The following is a 25,958-nucleotide window of genomic DNA, read 5'->3' on the forward strand; positions in this document are numbered from 1 at the left end:
CATCCTTTGAGCGTTTTACTCTTACAAGCAAGTAGCAAGTTTCGAAGGGACGGTGAACATTTTCCTCCCGCTGTAATTAGTAACGATAATTTTATTACGGAAAAACTTCTTTTGATATTCGACAGGCGAAATTAAATTTTGCCCAAGAAGAGAATGAGTATTCGAACACGACCCTTTAACATTAAATATCCTTATTATTACTTCAGATACGTAGGTCGAAAGAATTTCAGTTGCGTTACTTCTAACAAATTTTAAAAATTAATTTACGTACAACGACTCGACACCTTTCTGTTCGTTCCCTCTATTTGAAATTTGAAACAAATCCTTCAGAATGAAATCACACACATCGATTCGATGTGTATTTCTCTTTCTTTTCTTCGTTCTCGTTTCCTCTATTCCAAACTCGCAACAAAACCTTCGACTCGATACCCTCCTTTTCATTTCCTCCGTTCTAAATTCGCAACAAAAACCATCGAAATTAATTCGCCCACGTCGACTCGACGCCTCTCTCTCTCTCTCTCTCTCTCTCTTCTCGTTTCCCCGGTTCTAAATTCGAAACGAAAGATTCTTTCACCGAGAGTTTCGCGTACACGAAATACGTCTCGAAATCACGATCGAAGGGTCTGGATTCCCCATCGGTACTAATGCATAATGCTTGTACAGAGTGCGCGGTAACCTAGGGTACTTGGAGGGTTAACATATTCCCCAGGAATGTTGCGCCTTTGTAGCCGACGTAACCCGCAATGCCGAATCGATCACGAGGTTTCCACAGGTTCGCGGTGGGGCCACAATAGTCGCTCCGGCATCCGGTTCGAAACGCATCACAACCCACCCGCCACCACCGCCTCCTCCTCCTCTTCCTCCTCCTCCTCCTCCTCCTCTACCCGCGATTATTCCGAGACGCGGAAGCACCGTAAAAGCCCGCGTATCGATCGCTCGAGTATCGTGTGTTTTCCATTTGCACCTACTCAGACGCTCCCAGTGACGGCTACCGGTCACATATTTTCATAGTACGTGGTGGATCCACGTTTTTCGTATCTAGTTTCCGTTCCTCCTCGAACTCCTCGTTTCGCGCGGAGAGCCCCAGTTGGCCGCGTTAACCGCCCTTATCGAAACGATAGATCGTCCGGTTCTCGACGATCGTTTTGGATCTCGCGATAAAATTTCCCTCGAATACGTTAACGTTCCTCGTACACTCTCGCGAATCCTCCTGCTGGAACAGCGATGAAATTTATTCCACGGTCGAGTAGATCGGGACAATCGTAGGGCGATAAAGAAACGTCGTCGTTCAATTCTCTCGTGATTAGCAGACGGTTAAAATCTTTGGCGAGCTCCACCGGCATTGTTCTTTTATGCGTATCAAATGGATCGTAAAGTTCAATTTATCTCGGTACGAATAACGAGGAGATCCTCGTCCACCGCGATCCGTCCCGATCCACCTTCGCCGGTTATCTCGTTAATGGCCGGTTCTCGTGCCGCCGTTCTATTTATCCGTTGCCCGTTTATTAATCGAACGAGAGTCCGTTTTTCCACCGGCTCGGTTACTCGCCCGCCGCGGCTAAAGTATCGTCGAGGCCGAGAGGAAATTATCGCTACACCCTCTCCAGCCGGTGATTCTATTTGTTTCGATTTGTATGATCGAGAAAATTCCGCTTCGGGAAAAATTATCGATCGTTGTCGCGTGTTCGTACGTTTCGAGGCTTCTCGGTGTTCGGAGCCGATTCGGTGCGAGTGTTATCTATTAACCCCTTCGCTAAAACGCCTAGAGGACTCTGTACCAGGCAATGCGCCAAAAATGCACTTACATCGCACGCGAGTAGCAGTCCTTGGCTTTGTTTTACGTCTGAACGGTTGCGATGGTTTTTGGAAAATTTTTTGGTCGTAGTCGAAACTTTTCTTCGATATGAAATGTCTACGTTCTTGAGAAATTTGTTTCGACGAGTTGAAAGTATGAATAAAATAGTTGCGATTTTTGGGAAAGATCTTTTCTCTCGAATAAGATTTTTCTAAGTTCTTGAAAAGTTGTTCCAACGCGTTGGAAAGAATTGCTTCCGCAGCGATTTCGAGAAGAACTTTCTTTGAAATTGTAAGTTCTCGATGAAGTGAATTGAATGCGTTGGAAAAAAATTGCTTCTGCAGTGTTTTTGGAACAGAATTTTTTCTTGAATGCAAGATGTTTTTAAGTACTTGTTACACTTATTTTAATACGTCGAATGCCATGGTAGTCATCGGTGACCAATTTTCTGAACTTACATTGTTTTCTTAAAGGAATATTCGAGTTACAAGGAATAATGTTTGTGAACTTTCAAGTAACGTTAAAATCGTTAGAGATGCTACAAAATAATAAGTATACTTTTTCTACTTTTCACGTTACACTTTGGTCAAATGTCGAGAATATCCTTAAATATCGAAAACCGTCGCGATAGTCAACATGTTGATCAAATATGGGCAAATGCTCGTTTTGTGTCTCGTGAAGAGCGATTATAGTCGCTGGTCGTACATGAATGGTATCTTTGTCAAGAGCTGCTATAGTCGTCTATCGTAGAGAAAGGGTTAATCCCCGTCCAGCGGGCTCCGAATCCATTTTGACCCGTGTAACGTTTATGTCAGTCGCGAAACAACAACCGTAGGTGTTGACCCACTTTCGTGCACGTAGCTATTGTATTAAACATATACAGAATTTATGAAACTAATAACGCGAAACTTCGATCAAAAGCGAATTTATCAAATTCGAATTTGGATCTGAATTTTAATTCTATATATATATATATATATATATATTAATGTCCGTAGAAACTACGTTCTTAAATGTACAGTTCATCGAATACGTATATAGATATATTAGAAATGTGATAGAGGTAATAAATCGTTTCGTTTTAATAACGTATGTATACTCAGAAATATCGTCGTATCGAATATTGTCGTTTTCTGGTCGAATAATCGTAATAACGGACATTGATGTGCAATTTACTGTACCAATATTCGACGTGATCGTTCGAGTCACCGTTTCGCTTACAACATGGACTGATTTCATTTTGACACGGAAATTACAAGCGTGTAACCGCTTCTGTATAAAGTGCCTGAAACGTGGGAAACACAGCTCCCCGAGAACAATGTAAGAGTGCTGTAAATTGAATGTTGCTCGGCAAACCTCTTGGGCTTCGCCGTTTGCTTTGGTCTCAAGTTTATATTCATAGTGCAAACACGCGGGAATAACGAGAGTTAGCAACGGACGTTTCGAACCGACTTTGAATGAAGAAAACGAGGGAAGCAAAGAGAACGAACTCGTAGAATAAATTAGCTTACTTTTGCTTTCCACGGTGTTATCGGGCAATACCGAACGAACTTTTCAACCACTTAATAATATAGGCAGGTGATTAACGCCGCGATAGCTCTTACTTACAGGGAGAGAAAAACCAATTTCTACGTTCTTTCATTTGCGAGGGGACCAATTAAGATATTCAGGCCACCGACGGATAGTTTTCTCACCGAGTGTAACATTCTCGGCTAAGAACTGAACTCGAAATTTCAGCCAAGAAGCAAAGTCAACCTAAAAGCACGAAAGCAATCCCGGTTATAAAAGTCCGAGTAAAAAGAAAAAGGATCGATCCATTAGGTTCCTGATTCTGGATTGGAACTCGGATTTCTTCTTTCCTGGACAACTATCGTAATTAATTACACTATCTAGGTCGCTTTTGGATTCCTTTTAAACCCAATGAAAATGGGATGTTTCGGAAATAATTGACAAAAATTTAAAACGTTACTCCGTTCATTTTGAAAATTAAAAATGGTGGCACAAAAGTAATGTAAAATAAAGGTACTTAGAATTCGAATGAAGATACGGAGTAACAGAATTTCCTCTACATTTACTTATTTAGTTCAAAATTTAGACCATTTTCTCGAAATTATCTTATAAATAATTTTCGTTCGTAGTGGAATATTGGCAAATCGTGTTACGATTTAAATTATTCGCTTTAACTAATCAATTACAGATGCGTCCAAAAAGATCACTAGTGCTGCTCGAAGCGATAGCCAGCCGGCCATGTTGAAGTTCAATTGCCCATTGCTACACAGAGGCATTGTAATCTACCCCTAAGGGATAGTACCACCTGCGGTCCAGATCTATTAGCACTTCGTGACTAATTCTATGGACAGCACTATTATAGATCGTAACATTCGTTGAATAGGTAAATTATTCTGCAGTGTGGACTTTGGTAAGAGAACATACTAGGAAATATACTATCTAATATTCAAGAAAGAATTTCTTTCGTGAAAGAAAAGTTTTCCTATTATATTTGATAGAATTATTGACTCTACAGTTATAATTGTTACCTACTTTTCTTCATTTTTTCGCTACGAAACGTTGGTTTAAACGTTAGCAATTTTTAGGTTAGAATCGAAGCAATTTTAAATTTTAAGCAATTAAAATACAGGCGTTAACCGCACGAATTCTACCGAACAACTGTGCAAGTGCTTGTAAGTGCCCGTAGCACAATGAAGATTAAATCTAACGCGAACAATGAAGCTATAAGGGGTGTACCGCGTAATTTACGAAAATATTAAACAAAATTTGTGCATCTACCTAGTTGCAGCCAATTTTGTGGTTTAATAACTCTCGTTACAAATTGGGTCAGCACAACCGATTACGTACCGACACTTGCAATTAACAATCTATACTTTGTGTCTGACTTGGTAAAATTAACTTGCAATATCATTGCAAATCTGTAAAAGAAATTAATTCTGAACTTGTACCAAATTTAAGAAACTTTATTTCTCTTGATTAAAGCAATATTCAATTGAATAATTAGAACATTGTACCGGATAGAAATGAGTGCATTTTTATCTACATAAAAATGTCGAATAATATTTATACTTATTCCTATTCAATGATACCTGTTTACGTGATATAAACATATATACGTCCGCGTACAATATTCGAGGAAACTTTTGTTCCAGTAGAAACTTACTCGTTGTTGACGAATAGAAAGTTACCCGTTATTTTTATTTGTTATTCATTCCCTGAAGGAAATTGCACCAAACACTGATACTACTTCCACTTCAAGAATCAGGAACGTTCGAACCGTTTCAAGTATTGGAACTCTCGAACTTGGAAACATTTGAACTCTTGCCAGAGAACTTCACGAACTTTGCAACTCTACTACAAAACCACTTGAACTCTTGCGAATTCTCCACCTTTCAAACACTCGAGATTTATCAAAATTCTCAATTTTCAAAATGAACAAACGTACAATTCTATCAAAGCGCAACTTAATACTCGTGGGTAGAAAATAACGATTTTGTCGCAAACAAAATTGTCATTTATGTTATTATTTCTCGTTTCACATTTCACAATTATCTTAAAATCAACTTCCACTATTCGTGCATCGATTTTTCTCAAAATTGAATCGAGTTTCGAGACGAGAACACAAAACTTAAATATAAAATTTCATTGCAATCCATTGAGCTGTTTGGACACAATCGTGCCAGAAGACACTATGTATAATACGCGCACGAGAAGATCGCGACCCGCCACAACTCCAAACGCGTACTTTACATACTCACATTCGAACCCAATTTTTCTCTTCAATAATCAAAACTCCCCCAAGGGGATCTTGAAACGTTTCTTTTATAAAAAAACATTCTCGAAATTTTTCTCAGTCAAAATACTTTCTCGTTTGAAAGTAGTGGACAAACAGGATTACCTATTCGCGACTGGAAAAAATCGTTGTTCCGATTCCACTTGAATATCACGGGTCCGTGTGATATATCACCGAACGGATGAAAAACTTTTTTCGAAAAGAACGTCGAGTGTTTGCAAATTGGTGCCAAATTAGCGCAAATGCCCGAACAAGTTCCCCGTGTAATTGTATAAAAACGTTGAGGGTTCGAATGTCGGCGGTAAGCTCACCGTATTCGAGGGTGCTCGAAATCTTTTTGCAGATTCAGGGACGGTATGAAATTTCGATGGGACGTTAACACAAGCCGTGGTTCGAACGTCGCTTCCAATTGCATTTGCATCGAGCGGTCATTAACGATTGCGCGATGGAGACTTGCTCGCGCGAACGACCTCGCAGCTGCGGAACTTAAGTAGGCGATGTAAAAGCTACTCGGTTTAATTTGCCGCGCTTTCAGGATTAGACGACGTAATCCGTTTAATTTCCGTTTACGAGGCCACTCTTTTCAGCGGCACAAAGGAAGCGCTCTCGTTGAAAAATTCAACGCCCTCCCCTCCCCCTCCACCTAGCCCGCGAACTATGCATCCGCAACCAACCACCTGGAAAGTTACAACCCAACCGTGATATTGACAAGTCAATTTTTCAACCGCATTTTTCGATCCGAACGTTAAGTTTTTTTTCTCCTATCGTTCGCTGCGGTTTCACATCGCTTTTCAATCATTTTTAACGCGTTTACTGTCCCAGAGAGAGACAGAAAGAGAGAACGAACGAAACTTACAGGTTTGCGTGGGAAGTCGAGCAACTCGGAAATTCGAAACATTCTAGAAGTATAATTCGAGGGATAATAATAAAGTAATTGATTCTTATTTTGATGATGAAGGTATTCTAGGGCCTACTATTTTTAATTGGTGTTTTTAAAGATTTTTATCTTTCGTACGTGTCGCGTCAACTCGATACACCGTCATTTATAACGTTTGTTGTATGCAAAAGCTTGATATACGCGTATCAAACGCTCGATGTAAACCAGCTCAATTCCGCAGTGGTCGCTTGTCTTCCATATTTTCAACTCGTACTACTTGCAACGTGGATAATGAAGTGGGAGCGTTAGGCATGTAACCGATGACAGACTCGTTATTTTCAATGCAAATCATTCTCTACACTCGAACATCGTGTTGAGGTATCAATCAACTACCGAAGTTATCCTTGGTGTTAGTAAGATATACCTGGTGGGACTTTTGAATATTAATAAATATTTATATAAAAAATCTTTCGAATATCAAATATCATTGAAACCTCAACAAGACAATGATGAAGTCAACCCACGACCAAAGTTGCGAATTATTTGCACAATTCCGAATAAATCGTCCAAACAAGTATTCGAATTATTTTGAATTATTTATCGCGTGGTATATTCGTGAAATTCAAATTTTATAACAACAGAAACAGACCATAAATCGCTTGCACCAAATCAGAAGAATACGACTAATTACTTTTCAGCCTTAACGTTGAAATACAATTCCACGTCTATTAATAATTCCAAGCCATTTTAATGGTTACATTTTACTTCTTCATTGGCAATTGTTTTTCGAAACAATGGTTTCATTTTCCATTGAAATCTTACAATACACCGAGCCTCTTTTACTCCATTTTCTTCCTCGATATACGAGGTATTTCGTTGATCGTAACCGCATTAATATTTCCGATACTTTTGATGGTATCGTATTTATACGATTGCTAAATATTCAATTTTGAACGAAATAATCTATGCCAATTATTGAAAAGAACATTGGAATTTTATTTACAAATATCCGCAACGAAAACAACGAAAACGAACCTCGGTAAAACTGAAACATATATTCGAACTTGCGTTAAAGTTAATAGAAATCATTTCAGATATTTTCAAACATAAATATCTTACATAGAAATTCTAAATCTTAAATTAGCGCAATTTACTTTATTCCAGGCCAGTTGAAAGTCAGTAAATATATATGTTGTCAAGGTCCCTTTCTTCATCCCCGCCACATTTTGCTCGAAAGCGATTCTTATAGGCCTCGTTATCGGATGAATATCGCTACCTAGCTCGCTTTCAAGCAAACTGGCGGTATCGATTCTGTTTCTTGAAACTACTGGGTACATCTCCCCATTAATTTAAAAAATTTTGTACATTCTTCAACAATCACTGTCGTCTCGATACCCATTTTCCAGCAGGGACACATTAAATGTGAGTTCAGTACAGTAGCACTCAAGAATACCGAGACTTAAACCCATAATCTCTTTGATTGTACATATATGAAGGTATATAAATGAAATTTCCCCCTATTGTACAAGTATTAGGCTCTGAATAATTTAGCCGTATCATCGTTATGCAAGTTGCAGACTAAGAGTTACGTAAAGTTCTAGATTCCACTTTCAGTAGTTCTGAGAAGGTTTTCTCTTGGGTAATTTTTACTGCTAAAGTCTGATACTGTTCCACGAAGCATATAACCCAGAAGTCAACAAACGGACATTGAACGTAAGTTCCGTGTCGTAGAGCTCATGGACACCTAGGCTACTTAGCCCCATTAACCCCATTGATCGAAGTTCACGACCTACTATACTACCTATCTACCTCACTTCCCCTGGTAGTCACTTTTGCCTGGGGAATTTCACTCGGAACAACTTGCTCTCTCATCGTATTCGAATTATCGAGGACAGCTACGGAATACCCTTAACTTTACACTCCGACAGTTGCAAAGATGTTTACTCTTGGGTATTTTTGCTGCCGGAGTTCAGCACAATTCCAACGGGGATAAGACTCCACTGCGAAAAGAACATTATCCGTGCCATTTTCCGCGTCGTGGAGCTCGTAAGTTCAGAAGCGTTTGCCTGTTACTGCATCTATCACGTGAATCACGAATTAAATGTATCTACCCCTTAACAGACACTTCTATCGGTACGGAGTTCGCTTAAAAATAACGAGTCCTCTCATCGTATTCGAATCATTGTATTCCAGGATCTTTTTCACTGCTGAAGTTAAACACGATTCCATTGGGGATACGATTCTTTTACAAGAAGAACTTTGCGTCATTTTCCATGCCGCAGACTCGTACTCTTGAGTCATTTGGGTTGGGTTTAACACAATTCCATCGAGAATAAGACTTCTTTTACAAGAAGAACATTGTCTCTGTCATCGTCCACGTATCTAGAATCATTCGCTTATTGCCGTGTTCACCGAAGACCGCGTACTAAATATATCCACCCCTTAGTAGCCACTTCTATCAGGATGGAGTTGACTTAGAGTAACTAGTCCTCTCATCGTGTTCGACTTATCGAGAACGAGTACGGAAGAAGACCCTTAACTTCAATCTCCAACAGTAGAGATATTTACTCTTGGACCAATTTTGCTACCGGAGTTTAACACAATTCTATCGGGGAACGGGACTCTTTTATCCGGACAACATTGTGTTACTTTTCACGTCGTATCGCTCACGAGTTTAGAATCTTCCGCTTCTTATCGCATCGACCAAAGATCACCAATTAAATACATCTATCCTCCGGTAGCTTTCTCTACCAGAAGGGTTGATTTAGAAATAACTGGACGGATATTTACACTTGGGTCAATTATATTAAAAATTGTTCGACTCTCAGTTACACTATTGTTATACACGTTAAAGATTTATCGTGCTCTATCGAGGATGTCGGTAAATAGAGCCATGCAGCTATTAGTCGTTCGTAGGACAACTAACGAGCTGTTTGGGAGTTGCTCTGGAGATTTCAAAGGGATACGACGTTTTATTGCTTCTCCGTTAATTTATTTATCCGATAATGTCGTACTGTGAAGGAAATAACACGCGTCGTGCGGTTGCACTATTTTACAGCGCGTACGATAAACCGAGAAAATCCGTGCACCAGCTCGAGGTTTCCCTCCCATACTGTGAAAGTTTCTCGACAAGCAGATATTTCATCGTTCGAGATCGATGCGAACATTGCTGGTAGGAAAAACCAACGGTGAAAAATATCCTCCAATAATGGGTCACGGTCCTGCGGCCGAGAAGATTACCGTAACCTTTTTAAGGTAAGGGCTGATTGAATTAACGCGCCCGTAAATCCAGCAAATTAAACGGTTAAAGCGGCGAAGAATATGACGTTTTCTGGCACGATGAAATTAAAAGTGGAACCGACGAGCACAAAAATAATATCTCGCCAACCGCGCCACTTCCTATGTTAATTGCACTCGACCTTTTTCGGTCGAAGCAGGCTACTTCACGCTCCTCTTTAAAACCGTTCGATATGGCCACTCGACTTCGAGGATTTCGACAAAGGAGATGAATGCATTATGAATTCCACCGTGGTGATCCAAGGAAATTCGGTCCTTTGTTATTTATTTTCTGTTTCACAATGCTATTCTGTCCTTTCTAGCGTCCATTTTCAATGAGTCAGCTGCGAACGAGTGGTTCGAACTATCTGAAAATGTGCCTGACACGACGAACATTCTGGGTTAGGTTTTTCGACATTACGTGTAACAGACGTTGGCCTCTTAAATTGGCCAATTATTAGAAAACGATACGTTCGCTTCGTGGACATTCCCTGATCGTTTCTTCGGGCGCCTATGTACTGTGCGTAGTTGAGAAGTTGACTTACGGAAGGAATCACGATTCATAATGGGTCAGACGTTTTAATTTGCCTCTAAAGGCCTGTGACTAAGCAAAAATTGTTCAGCACTGTCCACATTCCCTTTACATACAGTTCTACAGTTCTTTTAATCCAGGAGTCGTCTTTCCAGGTTCCAACTATACATGTAAGCGTATTATTACCTTCAGCGTTAACACTCGTAACACCTTCCACAGTAGTTCACTTTTCTGAGCGATAAAATCGAGTCTCCAATGTACTTGAAAACGGGGTGTGCAGTTTTATTTAGAATTGGGGCCAATAAAAATCGCTCTCACCTATGATTCGATAGATGGCTGATACTACATAAATAAAAACTTCAGGGTAGCATCACTCCGTTATTTGAATCGGACGTAAAAATTGTCACTTGATAGCGAGAGTAATGGGAAAAAATTCCGTTTGTGGAAGTAAGCAATCCCGAATCGATAGACGCTCTTCTGCCCCCCTAAAGTAATGAAATTTGTTCCGTTAATTCCGATCAGAGAGAGAGATCGAAGTGCAAATTAATAAGTTTGTTCATTCTTTTTGATTTCCGAGCAAAGTGCTCCGCAAATTGAATGGCAAATAATTTATTTCCATTAGATTGTACGATTTTGTTACTTTTCGGACACGCCCCCTTTTATATTCCGTGATCAAAATGTGAGAAATATGAGACGATTCTTAATCGTGTATCGAATATTCGTTGAACGGCGGAATTAACGTGATTATTATCGAGTACAAGATAAATGGAGAAAGTTTTAAAAAAACACAATGAGTTTTCAAAATCGATTTCTCTCGAAAAAGAAATCACGTGCGCAGAAATGTTATTATACGTTTAAAAGAGTTAGATTTATTTCTACTCGAAGAAGTACTTGGTTTTGTGCGATACAAATTTTGAATCATCCGGTATAACATCCAATCGTACATCGATGCACCATTATCCAAAGTCTCTGCACCGCTATCCAAAGTCTCTGCACCGCTCTCCTTTGAAACTGTACCGTTCTTTTAACGATGCTTCGATTTGCTCGCTTCGCGTGATCAAAAATGGGAATCCTATAAGGCACATTAAACTGCAACGTGTTCTTCGATGTGCTGCCCTCGCGGTGTTTCTATGCGAGCAATTTCGAGTACGAATGCAATCTCGTGATGCATCCTCCGTGCGAGTACAAGTCTGAACACGGAACCGTTCGTCGAAACTCGAAAAGTTAATAAACCACAGTAGAAAGCACCGTTAATGAAAATCCAATGCAACGAATTACCTTCCAAACGAAATTTAAATTTCAAGAACAAACCGCGGGATAAACCGAAACCTCGCGTCGATCCCGATTCGAGTGCAGTGTACTTTATAATTTTTTTTTAATTTAGGAAAATTCCGCGATAATTCTCGACGGTGAAATTTCAATCATCGACCTCGTAATTCTTTCTCCGAGATTTATATTTATTTCCCGTACCTTGTAAACAGAAAAACCTGATTTTTCGTAAAAACAAACTTTTCATCGTACAGCGTACGGTATAAAATAATAAGCAACGGTATTCGAAGCTTCTGTAAATATTTTTCTTGGCTCAAAAATCACAACAACCATGGATGGAATCAATTTCATTAATCAGAATCGGAGAATAATTCAGCTCAGAAGAACCACTGAAGTTATTCCCAAGTATTTGTCAATTACAGTAAATCGTAAAAAAGGGTAACAGAAAATGTACCGTGCGCTTCATCGAAGTCTTCGTTCCCTAAAAGTCGCAAAAATATTCAAATAAATTCGACCACCGATAAGAAAAAAAAAGCAAAAAACTTTTTCCCGTATCTTCGAACAGGACACCGGTACCAGCGGTGTTAAAAGTGTCGACAATCGGAATTTACGAGCTCGAATCAACGTACAATTGGAACCGTGGAGTCCTCGATATTTCACTCGGTTCCCCAACAACCCTTTCTTTCTTCGCGAGTCCTCTGAAAGCGTGAACGAACCAATCGACTAATGGACGCTCGTGTACGAAATCACTTAGCAATTATGATACATCGATTCGAAGTTACTTCTAGCCGCATCGGTTGTTCCGACCGAGGTGGCGTGGAAACCGCAAAACAACCCTCCCCACTCGCCCCTATAGAGACGCGGCTTGCGTTCAAAGCTTGTATTATTCGTTCGATTAAACAACGAACCACTCCTCTTTGAGAGGAAACGAAAGGCTATCCGCAACCGGAGCCAAGGATCCACCGGCGCCTTCGTTAATATCGTCGCGATTCTATTGATGTTTATGCCAATGAAATGTCGACGACTCAACAGGTTACACTTGTGAACGACTATTAAGCATCGCCGACAATGGAGTTTTGTCTCCGCCGAGCGGATGCGGACTTCTTTGAAGTGGTTCTTTCGAGGAAGTACTTTCAGTGGCGAAAACAGATTACACTTCGGAGTGGAATATGCGGGGATAACGGGTGATGATAATTGCTTTCCCCGCGTTCCAAGAGACCGCCGGAATTCTGGATAACGTCATTGTTTCGATAGCAGCGTTTCTGCTTTATTCTATCTGCCGCTGAACGGGACCATTCAACTTTCTTAATTAACGCGATTAATTCGTTGGCTCGACGATGAAGAGGATCGACCATTCCTAGATCTCGAACTATAACTCGGAGATAACTTGCAAAACTCGCGGATAAGGATTCTTCTAACGGTGGAAAGGGGGAGGTATTAACTCGATCTTTCGACCGAATTGTTCTCGGTTGCATCTTGAAACTTGCTTGTACGTTTGATGAAAAACTAGAATTTACGGAAAAAAGGAGACGAAATGGCTTTTGAAAATTTAACGACCGTGTTGCGATAAAACGAAGGGATTGCTGGTGGAGGCCACGTCCACGATCGTAGACGCAGTTGAATGTGACTTTTACTTTATATACACTTTTCTATGTGCGACAAGAAACGTGTGTCCGATGGATTGCGCGAGGAGATGGAAAATGGAGCAGTGGGTTAGCCTAATGGGTGGGGAGGGGCGGTCTATGGCCTTGAGCAGCCAATTTGTTGCACTCCGACTTGGATCGTAGACTCACGTCTTTCTATTCGATTACATTACGATCGATTATAAATTGATGATCCACGATTATCAACTAAAAAGTCGAGGATGATTTAAATATACCTCTGACGCTTCAAAATTATCGTACAAGCAATTGTACGTGAAACGAACTAAAACGAACGTAGGTACGTATAAGCCTAAAAAATGAAAAATTTTTCTCTACTGCTCGGAACAATTAGGCGATCGTTTTTTAACAATTCAACGGAGCGAAAGAAACACGAAGATCCGGAGAAGTATTGTTACATTCTGTTACCGTCGCAAATATTTCCACGGTATTTAAAAAAATATGAAAACCTGTTGAAGAGAGATATTGTTCCCCTTCGCGAAACTATTGTCGCAGAAATGAAACCTGTTTGAACGCGAAGTTAAACGGAGCGAGCTCCGTAGTATGTTGAAGGCTTTCAACTATTGAATGTCTTCCAGAACAATAAATTCATTTGAGTAAGTGCTCCACCAATTACTTTGAGTAATTTACTTCTGCATTCCTTTTCCATTGTTCGCGTTTTTATAACACAAAAGTCACGTTGAGTCGAAGATTCGTACGAAAGGCCGAAATCTTTGAAAATAATAATCGGTAACTCGTTCGTGTTGCTGAAATAAAATATTGCGAATTCAAAATTTTTTATAAAAATTCGAGACGATTAGTTTCAACCCACTTTTTTTGTGAAATCTTTGTTTCTTCCCTGTATCTACCAAAGGAATATCGAAATACCCCACAGTATGTAATACGTCGAGTATTTTACATATATTATTTGAAGTATTTGACAAATCAACTTAGGGGCGCTTAATGCAGGATCTGTCGAGCAAAGCCTCACTCGAGTGTCCAACAAGCGGATCTAGGGCCAAATGCTCGGAGATTGGAAACGCTTACGTGTTTCCAGAGACGCTTTGAAATCTTTAGGCCCATATTCGATCGTATCCTATCCTCGATCGATGCATTACACAATTTAAATATACCTTTAATTACCACAAGCAGTGTATTACTCGAACAGTATCGATCTACTTTCATGAATAACGTTTAAGGTTATGTTCGTATCCAGTTTCTGACCAGACCCCGCCTTCGTGCAATATTCTTCCATTTCTTACACGACACACACTCTTTCTTCGTTTTCGTAATAATTTAACCATACAATATTCCAATTACCCCAAATAGTGTGCCACTGTAAAACTATCGATTGTTAATAAAACTTGAGGCTAGATTTTAAGTCTGGAACCTCGCCTCGCCATCGTTTGCGTAATAAAATCGTTATAACGATAAAATTGTCCGGTCGTGAAGTTAAACGATCAAAGTACGCGATCTTCCAAGTAACCCGAGCGAAGTACTATAAAAATTACGATCCGGTCTTATCACCGGCTCTAGACCGTGCCTTTCGTTGGCGTAACGACCGGTACAATTAAATAATTCAACACGCGCGTTGTTTCGTTCGACGAAGAATATCATAGTTGAAAAGTAGGTACGGACGGGCGCGAATATGAATAGCTCTCGTTGGTTGAAATTTCGTTGCGAAAAGTTAGGCCGGGTGCTCGAAATGTAAATGAAAAGGGGGACGGTGGGTGGAGTAGTTGGTAAGTTCCGGGGGTATCAAATTCGAATTAAGTGACGGTAGCTGAAACGTATCGGGCAATATGCGCAATTTTAGCAAACGGGACGCTCCTAATTTGAAATTCATATTACGTGTTAGCCCGTAGTGTTCCGTGCCCGGGTAGACGAACAGCCAAAACGCGTGGATCGCCCCGCGAATGTTAAATGTTCCCGCATTATTCGAGATTTCCGCGCGTGGAATCGATAACACCACGGACGAACACGACGGATTGATGCAAAACTAATGGCAGTTTCACGATGGGGTGAGAAAAAGAAGCGCGGCCCGGTTCGAACGACAATACCTTTTTCGCTCTCGTCGCGCGCCGGGACGATTTTATTCGAGTTTGAACGACGTCCTCGTTAAAAGCTCCGCCGGTTTTAGGGCGAATCTTTCAACGTGGCAACCATTAATTTTTCGATCAATCGTGTACGACCATTAGCGGGGATTACGCTCTTTATAATTCCGTATACGCAAACGGACGAAAATTCGCCACCGTTTTCTTCCATTTTCCTCCCTCGTTATTTATTTCCGAACGTACTACGAAGAAACCGAGTGTCGCGTTCCGTGAATACTTTAGTCTTATTTTTGCAAGAGATATTTTCGCAAAATATTGTTACAAAGATGCAACGTATAGTAAAGGGTGCCTCGTGTAATTTTAAGGTTGTTTATTCTATTCGAATCGTAGAATTCTTTTGTTTCTGTTATCTTGGAATCTATAAACGAACGTTACATATATTTCTTTCTTGAAAATTAATTCAGACTTTTATTTAGTACTTAGACTGGAGTGGATACTCGGAAGTGCTCTTGTACTTGGGTCACAAAAATATTAAATTATCAGATAAAAAGTATCTCTATCGAATCCAATGAATTATATTCGACTGTTACTGTATCCTATTTCCTATCGCTGTGTTTCTACAATTCCAACACGAAGGAATAATATAACGTGTTAAATCTATTTTTAAAAAGTAATCTCCGCAGTTAATTAAAATTCTATTTCAAGCTTACAGTCTTTAGCTTATGCAAGGCGCCTTGCATAATTTTAAGACCTCCCAGCAAGGAATTGTTTTTCAAAAAACGAGCAACCGGATTTTTCTATCCGTGTTTCGTCAGAGGGTACGAAGGTTACTTTCGTTTTTTTTTTGTTTGTGACACGAATGCATCATCCTCTTGCGCAAGCGTTTTGGCAATGATTCAGGAGAAGATTGTGCATATAGTGCAAAAAGGAGAGCGCAAAAACAACATGGTTAATGATAACGCGGTTGGAAATATATAATGCTCCGTTTTACGTAGCAATTCCCTCGACTTTAGCACATTTATCGAATACTGTGCAACTTCAAAAAAGAAATTTACGCGCGCGAGATCAATATTTTCGCGCGACCGGCGAAACAATGGCAGAACGCGCGATGTTTAATATCGAAGGGCTTGAAACAATATAACGAGGAGACGAATTTTCAGGAAGGATTGTTTTCAGGGTCTTACCGTGCGATTAAAAACGGTATGGTCGCAAAATGATAAGGCAGATTGCCGTACGTCATATTCCATTGAGTACAGTTCGTGGAAAATCTGAAATTCAAATATTGGCGCCATTATAATTACAAAGTGGTAGACGGGAAACAATGGATTCCAGGATTATATTCCGATTGGGGACGAAAATGTAGATTTAACGTTAACGAAACGAAAGTTTTCCGTAGAAAAATGATCGTTCGAATTATTTGAAAAATACCCGAACCGTGTGTCTCGTTAACGGAGAAATTTGAAAAAGTTTCGCTTATCTGAAAAAATTCAAACGATTCCGACGTTCATCGCGCGTTATCGGGACAGATCGAACGTTGCGCAAGATGAAAACGAAAACTAATAGCAAACGTATCGAATGCTCATTTGTTTGCGCTTAGCAGTGCCGTTGTTTGCTACTTAATATCCGAACGAGCAAATATTTACGTCACACGTACGTAGCCGTACGTACTCACTTGTATCGTTATTTGCTTGTCTACTTTCGTGTTTGCTTTTACCTTTTGTGCCATCTCTACGGTGGTCTCTGGATTCGGTTCAAGTTATACAAAAATGTAACCACCGCGGAGAAAAGCCGATATGGTCGCGCGGAAAATACAAGAAAAATAACGAGAGCCAACCGGGCCGCGTTCACGCTTGAAAATACCAGCGAAGGAATCTTCAAATCCCGCGAACACGTTATTCGAACGTGTGCAACGATCTCGGTCGGTGAAAGTTTCGAATTGTTTTTCGAAATTGTTTACAAAAAAGCGGCACGCTTTTCGGGTATTTTGCGTCGGTCCCGTTGTAAGCTTCGCCGCTGCGAAAACACAGAAGCGTAAAACGCATCGAGCGCGAAGCCATTCAGCTAGTTTACATCGAGCGTTTCATACGCGGTACCGAGCACTTGATTCGCATCATGCACGCCATTGAAGCAGACTTTTTTCTCTTATCGCGTTTTGAAGTTAAAAAGCAAAAAGAAAACAAACAGCAAAAATTCCTTCCGGGCAAATAAATGCGGAATGCGCGACGCGTAACGACGTAAGGTAAATTCTTCGATATTCTACGTGGAAAAAATACTGTAAAGAACCTTTACTTTTCGGCTCGAAATATCGGACAACCTTCTCGATACGTGTATTAATTATTTGCTTCGTATCGAACGCGCAAAATTGTCAGATTTCGAATTCGATGAAATTTTATGTAAACATTTATCATTATACTTTTTCATTCGTTTTACGAACTGTCGTATTCTCTTCTTACTATTTTTCGATTCTCCGAACAAATCCCTGTAAACGTTGTACGGTTTCTACCGGACCTGTAAATTACTAAAAAAAAATGTTGGAACTTTTTTCTTTTTTTTAGTAGTCTAGCGTACTAAAAACTACCGTTTTGGAGTACAACTTTTAAATGAAAAATATTCCAATACCTTTTGTAATTTGAGAGTCGTAGAGGCACGAGTAAAATCGATAACTGCGATGTAAGGGGAGGTTCCTCCCTTAAAATTCAAAAGTAGCAGCTACGAAATACGGTATACTTCTTTGATCGAAGCAATTTACACTTGCGAAAAGTTTCGTCAAAATGGACGTCCAGCAGTTTGCGATATCTCCCACGGGAGCCATTGATCATCCAAGGGCTCGCGAGTAGTGACACTTCGAGAAATTATTGGCACCGTTATTCCTATTCAAGTATAATTTAATAAAATCACAGCCCACTAAAGTGTACAATGTACTTAAGAAACCTTGGAAATATTTTTCCGAAAACTACGTTTAAAACACAATTAAATTTGCCCAAGGGTAGTATCATTCCAAAAGTATGTAAAAAATTTTGGATTGCTGGGATTTTTTACAAAATGGGAGGACATTTAAATTGTGGGCTCAGGTAACTTTCTATTCTAACATAATTCTACAATTTTCAAATGTTATTTTCCATAGTATATGGAATGATAATAATACCCTTTGGAAACCTATATTTTTCAGAAAAATACATTTCACGTCACGTCTCGATTCCGTCAATACAGTTTCTACCTCAAATTTGCTACGATAACGATACAATTCGAAAAGTATGCCAAACAAAAATGGACGACTCGAATAGCACGATTACGTAGATTATTTTTTCTAAAAGGTAAAACTAAGAAAAAGTTACGTTACACCGGGGGTAGGTGTCTCGTTTTCCCGGTTAATGTAAAAAAGCATCGCGGAGTTCTCACCACATGTGGCGCGAGAAGATCCCTCGAAGTATAGTTTCGTGACCGTATAAACATCGGTAGCTGGTTGTTAATCGATGCCCGCGGCGAGATGCGCGCAACGAAACTTTTCGAGCCGTGTTTTTCGCGAGCTGGAACAAAACCGGAACAACCCTTGGCGCGCGTTTATTGCACGCTTCCGACCCGATTCTCACCGCGGAAGAATTCTAATTTCTATTAGACACGGAGCGTGTTGCCGGTGTTTCCGACGGAACTGGGCCGACGGATCTTGCCGCGTTTAATAACGAAACGGCCGCGAAACGTTCGCGGTTATTATTCGTTCGTATCGCGCCGCGTGAATTAATCCCACGGGTACGAAAATTTCCATCGTTCGAGTTCCTCTGTTCGCTCCAATCGGTACGAGTTGTCAACGATGATCACGTACTCAGAGACGAGTATTTTTCGGTGTATACCTCGATGCTCGAGTGCCCGAATTAGAGCCGCTATTAAATCTTTACGGGCGTATTTTGAGACGATCTCGACGAAGGTATTTACGACGGTTTGTTTCCAACGAAGAGCACCGTAGTGGAAGAGGAAACTACTTTTCCGGGGAGGACTTGATGTTTCCAATGGTGAATTTAATCGTTCCGAAGCGTTCGATAAATAATTACTTCTCTTGTTGCGTGTTGTACGGAACAAACGATACACGTTTTCTTTTTTTTTTTTACATTTAGTATGTTCGTACGGGTCGTTTCAATTACGCGCCCGATGGCAGAAACTTAGTACTTTGTTAATTGGAAATTTCTTTTATAATTGAAACAATGGGTATTTTCATCCACTGTGTATAGTTACAGGACGAAATATGGAGTTATGATGTCTCAACTGTATTTGTTTGCAATTGTCTATTTGCGTTTGTGTAATAACGTTGAGGTTAGGTTCGAAAGCAGCCTCTGGCTATACTTCGCCATTGTGTAACTTATTCCACGTATGACGATACACCTGTACACTGTATCTTCCTACATATGCGTGCAATAAAGGCGAAAATATAATTTACTCGTTATGTACAACGATTAAGGAATGTCGAGTACATCGTTGGCAAACCGAAGACAGTGCACACTATCTTTCGTGTCAGGGAGAGTGTACACTTCCGTATTACGTTTAGATAACAGTGTCCATTCCCAGTTACGTTCCATTGCACGATAAATAGTCGCTATTTTGTTTAATCAGACATTGATCGATAACCGAGGCAAGGGACGCACGTAACCCTATACGGGTACCACCCGAAGGGACGACACCGCGATATCTCTTGATTCTTATTCCCGAGGACCTCTAAGAGGATCTCCGAGGCTGAACGAATCGGAGATGAACGCGACCTCATCATTTATATAGCTTTCACTCTTTACAAGCGTATCTACCCGGCAACAATCGCACCGAGACGACAAAGAATGCCGGGGAAAATTGAATCGCGGAGTTGTATGAAAAATTTCGAGAAATATGACAAACTCGGGTTATAAGGAAGTCGCATAAATTCCCGCCTCCCTGTCCCCTAACTGGAAACTTCTCTGTTCCAAGTTTCGCGAGTCGCGTTCTCGTTTCCCCCCCGCCGATGGAACCAATCGTGAAATGTTCCCGACGTGATGCGCCCAAGATGTTCATATTCTCTTCTCGAATGCGAGTTAATGGTCGAGGGACAGTTGGGTCCAGTCCGTACAATGGTACCTAACTTTCCAACAGTACCGTTACGAGTGAAACTTTCTTCGAACGAAAGTTTCCCCTTTTTTCTCTCGCCGGTACCATTTTATACGCGCTTCGACTCCCAACAATTCTATACATTTCCTAACACGACCGTCTATAGGTGAACGGTGCACTTGTTAATTGATTTTTTTGCGGGTAACTCGAGCTTCGCGTTTACCGAAATAGTCGTTCGGTCCACGTTGTAAAACCGAGTGATATTTGGTTATGAAAAATTAATCATACGGTAGACGGTTCAGTATCGGGTGCAGGTAACGTAAAATAATACCTTGTATCGGAAATGAAATGTTTGGAGTAATCAACAATTTATAGATTTAAAATATTTATTACTTTTACTAGGTAAAATAAACTAAAGTATTCCGATCGTGAAACATTTTTCACGGATTTCTTGTACTTGGTTATTTCCTTTTTACAAATTTCGTTACAATGAGTCGCGTAAAATGGCAGGTATAGTAATTCACGAGGTAGGTAGCGATTTCTGTCTCCAGATGAGGCTCAGTCTCGCACTGTACGAAGGAAGCGTACGAGATGCGTCGAAAGTGAGAGAGATAGAGCAACAGCGAACGAGTCTCGCATTACATACGCTTTTATGCGAAATTCGATCCCGTCCGCACAATCGTCGCTCTCGATCGAGACCGTCGGCTGCACAAATCAGTCGCTCCAAAGAAACATAAACAACGAGGGGAAACGAAGCTTTCAATTATCCGGGGAAAAATGATTTCAGTTTTCCGGAGAGTGTAATTCGTATAAGGTCGTGTTTGTGCTCATTTTAATCGAGGGAATCTCGCCGATCTATCGATAACGTTCCTCGTGGGAATGGAGGAAAAATGTTCAATGATATATGTGACATCGCACGAAAGCGCACCCTATTGTATTTGAAAATTTCCGAATCGAGTGCAGCATCTGCTCGCGAAAGATTGGAACCAGAGGCAAGTTATAGATTGCCGAGTTGTGTCAATAGGAACGAAAAAAGTGGCTAGACGAACGTTACGTCCGTCCCATAATCACCACATCTCCCACAGATCTCGAGTTTTTTTACACGTCACTCGGATCAACAACGGTAATTGTTCAACGTTGTTCGCGGAACGATATCGAGTCGCGTTTTATTTACAATGATAGAGAAATAGTTCGAAAGGATTTCCAATACGAATTTTACGCGAATTTTAACCGCAACTTCGAGAAACAACCGAACCAACGAATCGGTTGTAATTTAGAATTGGTTCGATGGAAGAATGTTTTTTTTTTCATTGTGCCAGTCGTCGAGCAACAAATTCCATGAAATTGCCCTCGCAACGGAAAGACTTTCGCTGGAAAAATTATTACGAAAGGAACGAAATCGAATCCTCAAAGACGTCGTTTAGTCTGCCTCGGAAATAGCAAGAAAATGTAAATAAGATATTGTTGCGCAGACTTCGACGCGGGGCTGCGGATAGCCGAGTGCTTCGACATCTGTCGCGCGAAATTTAATTTCTTAAGGTATTAGGTCGTTTCGTAAGTCTCTGCGCTCTTAACTGTGCAAACTTTTCGTTCGATGTAAGCATACGTAAACATAATCCTGGCAATTCAAACTGTAAGACTGTTATCGATACTTAGTATCGAGTTTCTTTTACCTCGTTCGACGAAATCGATTTAAACGAGACGATTGATACTTTTCAGTTGAAGACCAACGTAAGGAAAATTTTTATTAGGTATTGTATTCTTCTGTTCGAGTTCGACGAAGAAGTACACACTCTTCGCAATTTGATGCAAATATCAAATTTGTAACAACATTGAAAGGTTAACGAACGTAAACATTCGTTGTTATTTTACCTACGTGTACATCGTATCTTCGTACACTTCCCGACAAATATTTAAACTTTTCTTTCGGTATCTATGACAATATTTCTAAATTCCACGCGCCCAAAATTTCACCCACGTGCGTCGATCTATCCATATCGCACCGATACTATTTACTTGCATCCGATACAATATGTTAGGAACCTACTTTCGGAAGATTAAACATCGAAAAAGTATTTCGTCCCGATACAATACTATAGCAACCCACTTTCGAGAGATTAAACATCGAAAAACTATTTCATCTCGATACAATACCATGACAACCCACTTTCGGGAGATTAAACATCGAAAAATTATTTCATCTCGATACAATACTGTAGCAACCCACTTTCGGGAGATTGAACATCAACAAATTATTTCATCCCGATGCGATGTGTCGGGAGCCGGTGTTCGAAAGATGGAAGTTGAAAAAAAGAAAAAAAAAAAATCGCTCCATTCCGAAACAATATTTTGGGCAACCGCGGTAACTACATCAAAGATCGAGAATCCATTCGGATACGATATCGTGAGCAACCCCGTTTTCGAAGGATTAAAAATCAGAAACCAATTCCATCCCCGGGTGGAGTATTTCGGTAACCGTGGAGTGTTCGAGAGACTAAATCACGAGACCGAGCCACCGTGTTGTAAAAAATTGTACTCTTTCAACCCCTCGTAAAGATCGTTCGAGATAAAGAAACGTGATTCAGTTACCGATGGATTGGTTAGCACGAGAACGGCGGCCCTCAGGTGCTTCAAGTTGAGCGTCTGCGTGTCCTCCGGGTCCTCGATCTCCTCCCTCATGAGCAACGACGTGACCTCGAACGACGATTGCCTGGACTTGTCGTCCTGTCCCAATCTGCCGATTCTCGCGCGGCTGTTACCCTGGGTGTCGCTACCCTCGTCGTGCTCCGCTTTGAAGCGTTCCCGTGAGAACGGGCATGCCATTTTTTATTTCTTTTATTTTTTTATTTTTCGCTTTTCTGGCTTTTCGCTGGCTGGTAACGAGAGGGGAGGGGGTGCGGGTGCGGGACGGTTTCACCGACGATCTACTGACGGAAGAAACGCGCGGCTGGCACGTTTACGGCATCAATCGAGAACGGACGCGTCACACGCGGCGGGCACTCTCATGTTTATCGGCGATCAGCTGTGCAGTTGACACGGGGGTCTCTGTCCCTCTCTCTCCGCTTATCTGTCTTTCTCTCTGTTGGTCTCTTTCGCTCTAACTTTCTCTCTCTCTCTCTCTCTCTCGCTCTTTCGTTCTCTCTTTCTCTCTCACTCGCTCTCACGTCACTTTTTCAGCCCCTCTGCTCGGTAGGGGGGGATTCGAGGGATGTGTGCGCGTCCGTTCGCTCCTCTCTGTCCAGTCCCGGTGTCGGGCGATCCTCTAGCATCGTTGCCTCTCACAGGCCGCATCGGACCAGACACCTGCCGCGGCTGCCATCCGCCCTCGTGCTCCGTGCCGGGGCTAACGACGCTATCATTTCACTTATAACTGGCGCGCGCTTATCGCAGGTCCGTGCCACCGCAACGCAATCAGCACTTACCAGCCCGGTCTGTCTACTCCCGCGATCTTCTTCCGGCACCGGTTAACCGTCCACGCGGCTTTAAACCGTCTCTTCCAATTCTCCTAGCTAGCCCCACGGGTACCCCCTCTCTCTCTCTCTCCCTCTCTATTACTCGGAAAACAATGACCGATCCGGGAGGGGGGTTTCACCTCTACTTTCGCGGTTCGTTTACCTTTTTTTTTTTTACCCGCGCGAAACGAGCGTTACTCGGTCACCGTGTCCCGCGGACCTGACCCCGGATTCTTGTCCCGGTTTACAAACAGCCCGGTACGATCGGTCCGGTGGAACGTTTCACGGTCGCGCGGCTCCACCGACGCGTTTACAATACGCACACCGTGTAACCGAGGTGCACGATACGCCCGTTGATCCGAGGAGCACGCTACGTACGATGCCGTGTCGGAGCGCGTAGCGCCATACTAGTCGCGGATTGACCGAGGCGCAGCGAGCAGCGCCGAGTCGTCGCGTTCGTCGACGGGGGACGCTCGGGGAGGAACGGGGGTGGGGAGGGGGGGTTACCGTCGACGCGGATAGGCGCTCGGAGCGGCGGGGGGTCACGGCGGGGAAAGCGTCGAGGCGCCACGATGGACGGCGTTGGAAACGCCTGCGCGAAATTTTCAGCCCCTCTCGACCTACACGGGGAGAGAGACCGGCTTTTTCTCTTAACTCGCAGCTCTTTCAACCGCAAACGAAAACCCCGCTTTGCCCTAGTTGCTCGCTCGTTCGCCGGCTCGCTCTGTTCTACTCGCGCGGCGAGTATCTCGCGATCATCCCCCGTAACCGGGCCGCTCGTACCGCGTGGGATTCTACGCGGAATCTACCACCACCGCGGACTCACTCCCCGTACATTTTCCGTGCGCTCTTTTGCCTGCGCCCCGTTCCGAATATGCTCGTCCAACCAGGCGATTGACAGCCACCATCCACGCTCGTTCGACGGGGGTTCCCCGCGCGCGAAATCCTTCTCGTCGGTGAACCGACGCGCGCGAGCGAACGCGTCGCTCGTTCTGTCACCGACGAGAAAAGAAAAAAAAATAAAAAAAAAACGCGACACCCGGGGCACAAAAGCGGTCCAAAGCGATTGTAAACGGGCGGGGGATCGGGAGGACCGAAGGGGACCACTTTGACGGTTTTCGCGACGGATATCTTCGCGCCTTCCACGGATATCTTGGACCTAAGGGTCGCGGGATGCTCGTGCAAGGTCAGTGGTGCGCAACCGACCCCGTTTTGGGAGTTGAATTTCATGGAATTAGCACGGGGGAATATCTCTTCTAAGACCAGAGAACTTTCGTGAGATGCTTTCCGGAGTTTCGGGATCTTTGAAGGAATTTTTCTTTTCTTTTCTTTTTTTTTTTGGTATTTAGGGTACTTGATTACGGATGGATTTTGAAGTGTGTAATTTTTACCCCAGTGTACAGTCAGGGAACGAATTTTTAATCACTGATTCGGATTGTGTATAATTGTAGAGAGAATTTTCAAGGAGAGATTTATTTCTTGACAATGGAATCTAATTATGGAGGAATCCTGATTTTGGTAATGCATAATTGTAGAGAGAATTTTGAAAGAAAGTAACGAGGGTGAGTTTTACTTCTTGACATTGGAATTTAAATACGAAGAAATCGTGATTTGGATAATATATGATTGTAGAGAGAATTTTCAAAGAAAGTATGTCAAGTTATTTCTTGACATTGGAATTTAAATACGAAGAAATTGTCTATTGGATAATATATAATTGTACAGAGAATTTTCAAAGAAGGTAACTGAGATTTATTATAATACGTATCTGATTATGGAAAAATCCAAAGTTGAAGAACTTTGGGAACTTTCGTTCTGTTTAAGTTGTGGAAAGCATTTTAAAAACTCCAATTCGCAGTAGAAACGATAGCAGCACCACCGTTGCGAGGAACGGGAGACTTTGTTTCTTTAGAGATACAAATATTTACAAGTACTTCGACAGAGTACGTACGCGAGTGAGCTCTACTCCGAATCCTTTTCAAATCCTCCGTGCTCTGTGTACAGGCTTGTATGCAAAATATTCAGAAGCTCGCCGTACCGAGAATGTAGATTTAGTTTACTAATTTACATCTCATTGGTTATTAGAACACTTCCTACCGCTGTGCTTTTTGACAAAGCGGTAGGAATTATGTTCTTGGATTTACGAGCCGCGCTCGAAACGCGTGTATGCCAAATATTTACTAGCAACACTCCGTAT

General features: G+C 41.7%; 1 protein-coding gene across 1 annotated transcript in view; it reads right to left on the minus strand.

Annotated features, from left to right (window-relative positions):
- Nucleotides 1-24,140, minus strand: part of Gycalpha99b (guanylate cyclase 1 soluble subunit alpha 2) — a 116,333-nt gene extending 92,193 nt beyond the window's left edge. Inside the window, exons 1-2 of the mRNA XM_076323028.1 lie at nt 23,732-24,140; nt 22,899-23,661 (exon numbers count right to left, since the gene is read on the minus strand). Coding sequence (XP_076179143.1) covers nt 22,899-23,132 — 234 coding nt within the window. The 5' untranslated portion in view covers nt 23,133-23,661; nt 23,732-24,140. The remainder of the gene's footprint in view (nt 1-22,898; nt 23,662-23,731) is intronic.
- Between the last annotated feature and the right edge of the window lie 1,818 nt (nt 24,141-25,958).

The sequence above is a fragment of the Ptiloglossa arizonensis genome, chromosome 11, assembly GCF_051014685.1.
Source record: "Ptiloglossa arizonensis isolate GNS036 chromosome 11, iyPtiAriz1_principal, whole genome shotgun sequence".
Lineage (NCBI taxonomy): Eukaryota > Metazoa > Arthropoda > Insecta > Hymenoptera > Colletidae > Ptiloglossa > Ptiloglossa arizonensis.